At 37.5% G+C, this 12,815-nt stretch overlaps 1 protein-coding gene across 3 annotated transcripts in view; it reads right to left on the reverse strand.

The window, feature by feature from the left end:
- Exoc6 (exocyst complex component 6) overlaps nt 1-12,815 on the reverse strand; it is a 150,621-nt gene that overhangs the window by 43,476 nt on the left and 94,330 nt on the right. For 2 of the 3 annotated variants that reach the window (XM_057778887.1, XM_057778888.1), the window contains exon 19: nt 4,474-4,615. The exons of the other annotated variant lie outside the window; for it this stretch is intronic. In XM_057778887.1, coding sequence (XP_057634870.1) covers nt 4,474-4,615 — 142 coding nt within the window. The remainder of the gene's footprint in view (nt 1-4,473; nt 4,616-12,815) is intronic. 3 annotated transcript variants of the gene reach the window in all.

Consider the following 12,815-nt stretch of genomic DNA (forward strand, 5'->3'; position numbering starts at 1 on the left):
ACTTGCCACCACATCTGGAAAGCTGAGGTGGATCGCTGGGACCCACATGGAGGAAGGACAGAACTAACACCATGCATTTTCCTTTGACCACCCCCGCCCCCACACACACAGACAAGCACACATTTTCCACTTTATTTTTAAGACACGGTTGGTTTCTCAAGGAACTTGGAGCTCGTGATTCTGCGAGTCTGGCTACAAAGTGAGCTACAGGATCTACCTGTCTCTGGCTACTAGCTGGCACTTGCAGATGTGTGCCACCATGCCCAGTTTTTTACATGGGTGCTGGCAATAAGACCGTGGGTCCTCATGCTTACAGACCGTGCCAGCTCCCCAGTCCCATTATATATGGATTTCAGAATGCCAAAGCTTCAGTTATTTCAAAGTACATCCTGGCCACCAAGAAAGGATAGTTTGAGCTTTCTTCATTGCTGCTTTAAAACACTTGAACTATGGCAATCCTCCTGCCTCAGTCTACAAGTGCCACCATGCCCTTCAGTTTGGGCTTTGTTAATAGAGTGCAGAAAACAGAACAGTGTACTTGGCAGTCCAGCTGCATATTATAGTGGTATCCTTAGATCAAGGCATCAGACAACGTCAGTGAAGACAGTCAAATTAACAGGGAGGACACTTAGAGGATAATGAGCAGTTTTCAGAGAGTTAACTCAGGAATGAAGGTTTGTGTCTGGAGCGTTGCTCTAAGTAGATACAGAGCTGTCAGTCTATGTCAGATGCACACATGACCAAATGAGTAGCAGGAGGATGTGGGTAGCTGAAATCTAGTTTGTATTTTATCTGAACAGTCATGTGCAGTGGGAGCAGTTGAGTTCAACTAGAAAAGGGCAAACTTTCTCTAATGCATATAAAGAAGACAGCTCTACAGGGCATTTCCCTTTTGGTGAGAACATCTTTAACAAAAAGGCACAATCTAGACTAGTGGTAACTCCAGGCTATGGCAGAACTTCTCACTTAAAAGAACTTACTCAGAGAGCAAGTAGTTCCAGGTCAATACAATCCAACAGAGCAAAGTGTATCTCACGGAACACATTTTCTGAAGTATAGTTAATCTTTCCAATCAGGTGCTCAGGGTAGGGCTGGACAACTACACAGCACGGCTATTTCACAGCACAGTATGCAGCTCCAAGTCTGCTCCCGTATCCAGTGCCAGAAGACCTCACCATGGAGGAGTATGAGAGCAGGTGTGCCATGACCATGTGTGTTTGTGTGTGTGGGGGGGGATTCAATGATTGTTTAGCTTCTAAGATTCTTTATCTGGGCTCCTTGCATTTCTTCTGCATATCCCAGGCAAATGACAAGATGCTAAGATTGTCACCTACTTATTAAGAATTCCAGCCTTCCCCAATCTAATCAAATTCCTCTTCCTGCATACCTTTCTTCTTTCCCTATCATAACATGTAGAAAATGTATATATTGCATTAATGTTGAAAACAAGCTTTATATTTTAAAAGTACTCACCTAGTTTTAAAAATGATTGTTTAAAACATGATAAAAACTTATTTTTGACATCTTTTTAAATACTTATAATATTAAAGACAGTTTCATGTTCACACAATACATATAGCAATCACTAAAAGTTGCGAGTGGATGGGAGTATATATTTTTTTTCTTTTAGAAAGAGTACAGCCGGGCGGTGGTGGCGCACGCCTTTAATCCCAGCACTCGGGAGGCAGAGGCAGGCGGATCTCTGTGAGTTCGAGGCCAGTCTGGTCTACAAAGGGAGTTCCAGGACAGGCTCCAAAACCACAGAGAAACCCTGTCTCGAAAAACCAAAAAAAAAAAAAAAAAAAAAAAAAGAAAGAGTACAGAAGAATTCATCATTATCTATACTATAAACTCACTGTTGAAAGTTAAAAGATGCCTTTTGGAAAATATTCAACATGGGAGGTAGTAAAATAAACATACAAAAACTCATATTTGTTCAGTAAGAACAGAATATGTGATACTATATTAAGAAATAATGATTACAGGGCATCAGTGGAATGGTTTAGTAGGCAAAGGTGCTTGCAACCAAGCCTGATGGCCTGAGTTTGATCCCTGGAATCCACATGATAGAAGAAAAGAACTGATTCCTACATGTTGTCTTCTAACCTCCACATACATGCCATGACAAATGCGTGAACACACATAAATTTATAAACTAAATTTACAAAACACACTAAATTTACAAAAATATTGTCAAAAAGGAAAAATAAACATAGCCAAAAAATCATTAAAAGTAATGATTAGAGCAGTTCTGCATGATAATCTTAAAGAGCAGATCCAACCGAAGGTAAAACCACAAAGGAAGAAGAAATGGTGCCAAGCTTCAGTGGCCTCCTTCCACGTCTCTGGGCCGAGACTCAGTTCAACAGAGGAAGATTTGCCCCACGTGCACCTGGCACCAGACTGCATTTCCTTTCTTGGTCTTCTCTGGGAAAATAACAACGTGCCTGTAGTAACGGCCAAAGGAATGACTAGAAGAAGGAAGCATCCTAGAGAGGGTGAGAGGCAATGCCTTGTGGGGTTGTAGTATGTGCTTGTCTCTAGTACTTCACAGGGAAGAAGAAGAACAAGAGCTGGACACCAGAAAACTGCCTACGCAGATCACAATGTCTATCACTTAGCAACACGTGTAACCAAGAAGATACAACCGAACTCAATGGGAGGTCTAACTACCAATTATTACTAAAGTTTTGTTGTATTTATTTATTTTTTGTGTGTAGACAAAGGTGAGCACAGGCTCACACCACAGCACACATGTAGAGGTCAGAGAGCAGCTTGTGGGAATTTTCTTCATCTACCTTGTGAGCTCTGCGGATGAACTCTGGTCACTAGGCATGGCAGAAAGTGCCTTTACCGAATGAACCAGCCAGTTAGGCAAATACTTAGTTATTTTGAAGCCACACTAAAGACAAAATAATACAAAATGAATCAAGCAATATTTGTGTGAAATATTGACATAAGCAATAGCAAACTGTAATGATCTCAAAACACAACTTCTTAAAGAAACCAGTTAAGTTAGGGGTACTGCTCAGTGGTAGGAGGGTAGGCTTAGAATTGTGCCAGATCTAGGGTTCAATTCCCAGCACCAGAAAAGGAGGTGGAAAATGTAATGCTGGAGTGGAAGGGTACAGGAGAGAGGGAAGGCAGGGAGTGGAGGTACTGTGGGGATGTTCCACCCAGACTCAGTATGTGTGGACCTGTAAGGACATCTGCTAATTAAATTAAATCTGCAAATTAAAAACAAAAGAGAAGGGATGGAGAGATAAAGGGGGAAAGAAAGGAGGATGGAGAGGAGGGCCAAATAATCTGTAGATGGAGAATAATAATTGATCCGAGCTTAGAAAATTTTAAATGGTACATTTTTAGGTCAAATATTTTTATCAATACAAAACAAACATTTTACAAATGAGAATTTTACTTTGAGAAAAATAAAAGTTTTCTGGTAAAATAAAGTTAGAATTACTTTCTAGGAAAAGGCAAACATTTTCCCCCTAGCAAAATACATTAAACATAGGCACACAAATATTTTATATTTGTTACCGGGGAAAAAACCCATATTATTTCTGGTTTAGTTGAAGGCTGCTGATATTAATTTTTTTAGTCTTTCAAATAATATAATTGTAAACTATGCCCCCCCCATCCAGAAAATTTTCTGCAATCTTTCCAGTGCCCTACTGACTTTCTTTTTTTTTTTTATTATTCTTTTTTAATTAAAATTTCCAACTGCTCCCCGTTTCCCATTTCCCTCCCCTCCTCCCACACATTGCCCCCTCCCCGCCCTACTGACTTTCAACTGTCAGTGGAGGCGTCCGACCTCTCTGTCAACCTTTCATCATTTAATCAGGGAATCATTCATCTGAGAATACTGTTGGAAAATGACTCAAAGTTCCTGGCTAGCTAGTTAGGGCTGGAGGTCTGATACAAACCCATTTCTGAGGTGTGTGTAACAAGGCTACTAACAGCAGGAGCTCTAAAGCCCATTAGCCAATGTCAATACTAGACCACAGATGCAAACCCTGCGGTATAAACAAAATGATGGAGAAAAAAACCTGCAGCTATCAAGGCTGGAAAACACTTTAGGAATGAGGAACAAAACTGTAGAAGCACCATTTGCTGCAGAAGATCTTAAGATGTTCAGGAAAAGTAAAAATGACAAGCTTGGCGTTGTTTCATTTAGAGCAGGCATCCTAGGAGAGTTCCAGAGAGGCAGCAAGAAGGACCAGAGGAAGGAGATCATTTCTTTTGCTACCTTGATACAAATCACCACTTCAGTGAAGCTCTTTGAGGCTATTAATGTATATAACTGAGATAATTTTTCATCCTGGAAGGACTTAACTATCCTTCTAAATCTGCCAAAAATGTAGTTAAATTGGTTCTTCTTCCTTGTCAAGCTGTCCTACTATATGCAACTTTCCATAATAATTAAATGTAGGTTTCTAGAGAAAGCATGAGAGTTGGCCCATATGTACTTACATTCACACTGTATGACATCTAGGTTAAACTGCTGAACGGCTCCCATGCTTATCTGTTTTAACTCGCTGTCCAGTAGCATCTGCATTAAGGATGTTGACAGATGCTGGCAGGCTGACATGCAAGCTGTTTGGGCAACTTTCCCCTATGTAAAACAAACAACCAAATCAAAAGTAAACAAAAAGTAAGCCTGGAAATACATCATAAAATAGCACAAGATTGTACACCGGGCACTCTTGTTGGTACAATACTGATTGTTGGTCTTTCTGCTTCTATTCTACAAGGCTGAGCACTTGTATCCTAAGAATTAAAATTCATCTTTCTCAGGATACAGTATTATTAAAATGCTAACTACACAAATGAAAATTATACATTTTGAAGATATATTTCAGATCTCTTGAAATAATGTAACATTTTAAATGCACAAGAAAATATGGCATTTGTTACATTAAATTACCATACTGACAAAACAGCTTATTCAAATGATGCCCACTGAGCTCTCCTTTATATGTCTAAGAACAAAGTAAGTCAACTGTGTAACATAAGCTGCTCTTGTTACTGCTACTTAAACTGTACCAATAAATCAAAGCACACTTCAAGACAGAGTCCTCACCTCTCCTCCGCACAGAGTTACCACAGTTACCAGTGGGGAAAAGCGGCTTGCTCCTCTGACTTCAGCTTCACTTCTAGTCAGCATGTAATTACAGAAACTAATACTCACGGCACTCTTTCAGGATGATACACGACTCACTTTAAGCTCTAGAGGTTCTAGATGAACTTTCATTGACAGTCTTACTTGAATTTTCTTAAAATATGAGTTTTTTTAGGTTTGCTGTATATATTGCACAGTTGGATCACAATGAGTATAAATTGCCTTTTTCAGGGGGGCGGAGGAGACTCTAGGGTATCACTATGTAGCTCTGGCTGGCCTGAAACTCACTATGGCTAGCATTAAACACCCAGAGATTTGCCCATCTCTTCTTCCTGAGCATTGGGATTAAAGACATATCCCATGTATAACTCGCTTCTTTAGGAAGTACTTGCATTTGAAGCAGATGTTTAACAGTATAAACTCATTTAGGTCAAAGTTTTCCAGTGTGAGCCTCCTAGGGTGGCTGTCTTCAAATGATTCTATGATTAGGTGATGGGCTAACTGCTTTGATGGGAGTCAAAGACTAGGATTAGGGTTAGGAAAATAATGGTTTTCAGGGGACATGACATGTTTGCATCATTTCAATCAACAAATATTTATCCAGTGTTATCTGATAATTGTGTTTTCTTCCTACTAATCACAAAGGACAAACTAAAAAACCATCTTTTAAACATAGACGCTACAATATACTAAAAGAAAATGTTTACATAGAGTTGATATAAAAAGTCATAAGGAAAATAAATACATTTCAGAATACTTGTTCTTTAAATTACATATTAAAACTCAGACTAGAACCAAACTGCTTATGGATGGGTGCTTAGCAGTTAGGCACCATGCATAGCAGAAAACTAAATATCTGACATGCAGTGTCAATTTCTCAATCAAAAACCTCAGAGATAAAAGCCAATGCAAACAATATATTTGACAGATACTGATGAATTGCCCAAAAAAAGAATGCAACAAACAATAAAAAACCCAGCATGCTCAAAAGGCTCCACACCCAAGCGGAATTAGTCTGAGAGACATGCAGCTCCATTCTCCAAGCAGAATGATATCAATATGAATGGGAGGGGAATAAAAGCAGAAAAAAGAGAAATCAAAGGCATGTCATTTAATTTCGGTGTAGTATGTTTGCAAACACTTCATAGAAACGTTATTTTGACTTAATGGAACACAACTACATTTTTAGCTTAATGTATTTCTCCATCAGTTTAGCTCTATGGCCTATTATATTGTTATATGACAAAGTACTAGCAACTAGTTTGAAAAAGCACACTAATAAATTGTCCAAAAATTATTTAACTCACTTTGTTAATAAACATTCTACACATTTTAAGTGGCATTATTTTAACATAGGTTCAGAAGCAAAAATAACAGTACAATAGTTCTAGAGTCAAAAATGATGACAAGATTATAAGCAATTCCATAAATCTGGTGGAATCAGGCAATGGAAATACAAAAGTTTGCTTTGTAGTTAAATAATATTTATTTATAACAGTAAAATCTTAATATTAAACTTCTTTTGGTTAGGCATAATGGATACTGGCTTACTGTTCTCAAAGATAAAAGTTTTAAAGTACGAAGTACAAAATTTTATAAATTTTTTAAATAAAATAAATTATTCCTTTTATACATTAAAATTTAAGTTAATGTTATCAAAGATTCAGATTGTTGAAATTTTTTAAAGCATATATTTTATAAGATACACACTATTTTCTAGATATCCACTTTGATTTCAGAAAATAAAGAACAATTTTTAAATTTTATCTACTTATTTTATATAGAAAAATTTTAATGTCTTTAATATTTTTACACTCAAAAACATATTTGCAACTGATATTTCATGCCTAAGACTCTTGGCCATTTTAATAACCCAAATACACCTCCCTGAACACTATCATAACTAGTAACATTTGACTCTCTGAACACTGTTATAACTAGTAACAATGACTCCCTGAACACTGTTATAACTAGTAACATTGACTCCCTGAACACTGTTATAACTAGTAACACTGACTCCCTGAACACTGTTATAACCAGTAACACTGACTCCCTGAACACTGTTATAATCAGTAACACTGACTGCCTGAACACTGTTATAACTAGTAACATTGACTCTCTGAACAAATACAAGACATCTTATTAGATTATGGCTAGTAACATTGACTCCCTGAACACTGTTATAACTACTAACATTGACTCCCTGAACACTATTATAACTAGTAACATTGATTCTTACAATAATGCATCATCCTAAAACAAAAAATTTAAACACTTTTATAGTTGTCTTTTAAAAACTAGCTTAATGCACAAGAACATTATAGCAAAGCCAAAATAATCAACAGAGCAGTGTACATTTAATATAGTTTAAGCAATCAAACATTTCCTGCCCTCATTTGAAAAATTACTTGCAACTTTACTAGCATTTTCTTTCTCTTTAACAACACAAAGTTCAATAAGTAAAAACACCTGTCAAACTCTTAAAAAGGTAACTATGCTTTTTTTACCCTGCTTTAACATTTTTTTTCTGAAAAACAACTTGCCAAGAGAGAAAACCCTTAGACAAACTTCTTATATTTCAAAGGGACTTGTAAAAGAGAATCTGCTGACATATTAGATCCTTTTTGCATTAACCCAAAGCTTTTCTTCTAAGAACAATTGTGGCAAAGAGACATTTGGCTCCTAGGAAATTCCCACAGGGTCAACCACATGCATCCTTCCATGGCACCTTCACAGCGCTGCTTTCTGGACGTTCGTCTCAAAAGCAGCTTTCATCGTTAGCTTGTGTGTCAGTCAATATGATTTATGGACTGCATTCACCAAAGTCAGAGCATATAGAATGAGAAATATGACTACAATCTGCTAATTTGTTTTGTATTGAGCCATTTAAGAGTCAAAGACCTGATGTCAGACTGAGGCCAGCAACACAATTAACTAGCTGGTGACAGATTCATCCATCCTCCCTGCCAGGCTATGCCAATCAAAGACAGCATGAGGCGACATTTAGTGAAATCAGTAAGAAAACTCATTCTCTGAGTAACCCATGTAAGAGGTTGATTGACACTTTCTGAATTTCGTTTGTGGAACAGAACCACTCTTTACCCAATAGATTCCTACTGCAAGCTGTGAAATGAAGCTTTCGGTGCCAATCACAGAACAATGAGCCACTAACCACCAACTTCAGTCGAAAGAAATCAAGAAAACACATCTGTTTGTGTGTCAAGCCACATTTCCAAAATAATTTACTATTGTAGACTAGGCTACAGATACTGTTTCTTTTGAACTATAAAATAACATGGCAACACAAATACAACACATCTTATTAGATTATAGCTCAAACTGTTTTGGTTTCAAAGTAATGTTTTCATAGGTCTAAGATCATAGTGGATGAAATATGGAAAACTTAAAAACTAATTTGGCACTTTAAATTTTCATTTGAAGTTTGCATTTGTCTCACCATTCTCTTATTTCACATATCTAGTAAGAAAATTTTTATTTCAACAGTAATTATTGGAAAGCATTTTTAAGGCTGCTTTCATTATCACAAATACATATGATGTAAAAATACCCTCTTGAAATCACAACCATTCTTTCTATAATGACCTACTCTTCCTTAACAACCCCAGACGGACTCATTTTCCTTTTTACACACACACACACACACACACACACGCACACAATTTTGAAGAGCAAACTATTTTTTAAACTTACATAAAAAATACACAGAGAGAAATATACTGTACACTGTGTTATTCTTTATGTTAGCATCAGGCTTTGTTTTCAAAAGTTAGGAGAAAAAATAAAGAACAAAAGAGCAGTGTATTTGAATCCAACACTGCTAAGTGAACCTATCCATTCTGGCCTTGTTCTTTACAGTCATTAAGTTCAAACAGCAAATTTCTATTATATACAAATGCAATATCTCTTAGTTTGATATAGAGACTTGAGTTATGAGACTGTAAACTAAGCTTTTTAGAAACAAAAAGAAAGGAAAAGGGTTTTGATGAATTGGGCAGTTTCTTAAAGAGTCACAATACATAATATTTTAAAATATATAGACCAAGAGAATTGGGTCTTTTATCAAATGTGAACTAAATATTAAAAGTAGAAATAAAATTTTTAGTTTAAATATAAAGAGTTAATTAAAAAGAAAACAGTTTACTTCAATAACTCTGCAATTCTTCCTTCTGTTTGTACATCAAGAACCACTGACCCAACCTGATTGGGCAGTGCTGGCACACAGCTTTAATCCCAGCACTCTAAAGGCAGAGGCAGGGGGAACTCTGTGTTTTTGAGTTTGAGGCCAGCCTAGTATATAGAGCGAGTTCCAAGACAGCCAGAGTTACACAGAGAAACCCTGTCTTTAAAAAATAAAAAAAAAGCCAGGCGGTGGTGGCGCATGCCTTTAATCCGAGCACTCGGGAGGCAGAGGCAGGTGGATCTCTGTGAGTTCGAGGCCAGCCTGGTCTAAAAGAGCTAGTTCCAGGACAGGAACCAAAAAAAGCTATGGAGAAACCCAGTCTCAAAAATCCAATAAATAAATAAATAAATAAAATAAATAAAAAATAAAAAAACACTAACCTAAAGTTTTGCTACATGTAAGTGTATCGTTGCTCAACTGTAAAAAAAAAAATGTTATTAAATGAAAAGGCCCTGAAACAGTACAGAATATGGAAACCCCCTCAGGATGACATCACAATGCACAAAGTTCTTTTAACCATCAAGATAGGTTTTAGTGCATTTCCTAAATGAACACACTAAAATGTCTCAAATTCCCAATAATAAAGAATGGGTGAGTTATAAAGGTTTAAATATCAAGATAACTTTCTTTAGTATGTTTTAATAATGACTTTAATAGTACCTTGAAGACAGATTTTTGAGATTGTGCCAAAACACCCACAGTTTATCAAAATACACCCATCTAACACAGCCAGCACCTCAATCCCTGCACAGCTGTGTTTCTCTCGTGCTCACTTTCTGTCTCCATCTCTCCTCATCCCTGGAAGAACTGGCTACATCACGTACCCCAGTCCCCGGTCAACTACAAACTCCCATCTTTCTTCTTAGGCTTTCAAAACCTTTCTCACTGCAGCTCTAATGCTCGCCATCCACAAGGACTTGAGACTATAGCATAAATTCTTGCTCTTGGGGGAGCATGTGAATAAAATAAACATGATTATCTGAAAATTGAACCAAATTCTCCTGAGGTGATTACCTGCAATACACACATTTCTATGTCCTTAAAACCTCCACATCCTAGTCATGGCTTATCTAACTTTGGCATTGCACATTTTTTAAACAGTCTTTTAAATGTGGACTTTAATGGCATTCTTTTCTTTTTGAACTTTCTGAAAGGCATCCCTGCTGCTGTCATGGCAGTCCCAGAGAGAGAATGCAAAAAAGCATTAAGTAAATCTTGAAAGGTCAAGGTTTAGAAGACAATTTGGGAGGGGGGGGTGGATGTATTTTGTTGTTGTTGTTCATTTATTTATTTTAGATAAGGTCACCTATAGCTTTGGTTGGCCTCAAACTACATATCCAAGGAAGGTCTGAACTCCTGGTCTTCTACCTCCCAAGTGCTGTGATTACAAACATCTATCAGCCATGCCAAGCCTTAATAAGGAATTTAATTTGCTTAATTACTAAGGTCCTAAAACTCTTAACCTTTGAAAAATACTTTTAAAAAATCAATCAAACAAACAAAAACATCAACCAAACAAGAGAAGTTAAAGATTCACTTAATTTTTTCCAGTAGTTGACACTGAGTAGTATGACTGATCTAGGGAACTTAGGTTGAAAAAGTAAAACATACCAGAAACCATTATCAAAGCAGAAACTCACTGAGAGCAGGGCAATTTCCACATTTTTTTGGGTCAGCATACAGCTCAGGGTTCCAGAAACATATAGCAATGAAAATTCAATATTCTACATTGATGTTATAATTTAAAATTCCCAAATAAGTTGCCAGAGTCACTAACAGGTTATATTGTAGATGTAACTCCCATATATTAGTAAATTTGACAAATATCAATCCATGGCAACTTACTAATAGATGTGGTAGCTGGTATAGGCAGTCATAACTGAAAATACAATGCAAGCTGAGTGTGTTGGTGCATGACTATAATATCAGTACTTGGGAGGTAGAGGCAGGAAAATCTGGAGCCTGTCCTGGAACTAGCTCTTGTAGACCAGGCTGGTCTCGAACTCACAGAGATCCACCTGCCTCTGCCTCCCGAGTGCTGGGATTAAAGGCATGCGCCACCATGGTCTAAACTTGCGATTTATTTGTTTTATGAGACTATAGCCCAAGCTAACGTGGAACTCGACTGTATGTGTACGTGTGTGCATGCATGTGTGTCTGTGATAACCTTGGTTGTCCTGTCTTTACCTCCCAATTGTTGAGATTGTATACATATCTCACTCTCAGCCAAAAAGCTTTTTTTCTTTCTTATTTTGGCACTGATTAAATACATGTCCCTACAGAAGGCAGAGAGGGCAAGAGGATACTGCAAGTTCAAGGCCAGTCTGGGCTACACAGCAACATCCTATCTCACAAAGCTAAACTAAAACTACTTTGCTACAGAGTGCTACAGTATCTCTAGAACACGTGTACATTGCTCCACAAACTGAATCTGTTCTAATGACGTCCACATGCATTCCTCTCCCTGGTAACTTACAGCCAGGCTTTGAGACCTGTCCTAATCCACTAGCTTCCTACAAAACTCCCATGGTTATTTGATAATAAGAGCCTTTCCATTATTGCTATTACTTCTTCTAATAAAGTCCTGACCAGGAGCAATTCAGAATAGTACTTTCTACAATGTTTAACACTGGGAGAGAACTTGAGAATGCTGTTACATTCACTTAGAACTAAAACTTCTTTCCAAGATTAGCCAGCATTTAGTTAACTGAGACATCAACAACCAATGCACACCAAGTTCACGGTCTCAATGTGAATCCTCAATGGGCAAAACTTTGCTGGTATGTTATATGCATCTTAAAGAAATAAAAATTATGAAAAACTTATAGAAACAGAATATTTCTGGAATACATGAAAAAATTGCTGAATGTAAAAGTATTCTTTTCAAGCAAAACAAATAAGAAAAAAATCTCTCAGAAATGTTTTGGCAAAAGAGGTCCAGCATTATCAAGGCAGCCATGAGAAACTAAAGGAGAAACAGAATACCTTTCGCATATTAAGAAAGTAATGAAGATGCACAGGATTTGGGATGGAAACAGTTTCATGTCCATCATGTACCATCCATGAACTTCAGCAAACAATGGAAATGATCGAACAACAACAAAATAAGCCCCTCAGAGACAGTAGCTCAAGGGGCAGATTGTAGCCACGGACAGAAGGCCAGCTTACCATTCCCGAAAATACTGAAATAGCTACATGATCATAGTGTGTTTAGAACTTGTTATGTGTCTTCCAGGGATGGCACGCAGACACTCAAAATGGTCCACGTTTGACATCCACTGTAGGCTTTTCTGCAATACAGTCACTAACAAAACTAGGTGGTCTCCAACTCCTGGCAATAGGACTGCCTACCTTTATACCAAGAAGACTGGGAAAGCACCAAAATTCGCAGGTGGTGTGTGCCCAGGTAGACTTTGAGGGGCTCGTGCTCTAAGGCCTAAGTCCTTATGAGACTGTCTAAAACAAAGAGGCAGTCATCAGGCCTAGGGTGGA

The sequence above is a fragment of the Chionomys nivalis genome, chromosome 8 (assembly GCF_950005125.1).
Source record: "Chionomys nivalis chromosome 8, mChiNiv1.1, whole genome shotgun sequence".
NCBI lineage: Eukaryota > Metazoa > Chordata > Mammalia > Rodentia > Cricetidae > Chionomys > Chionomys nivalis.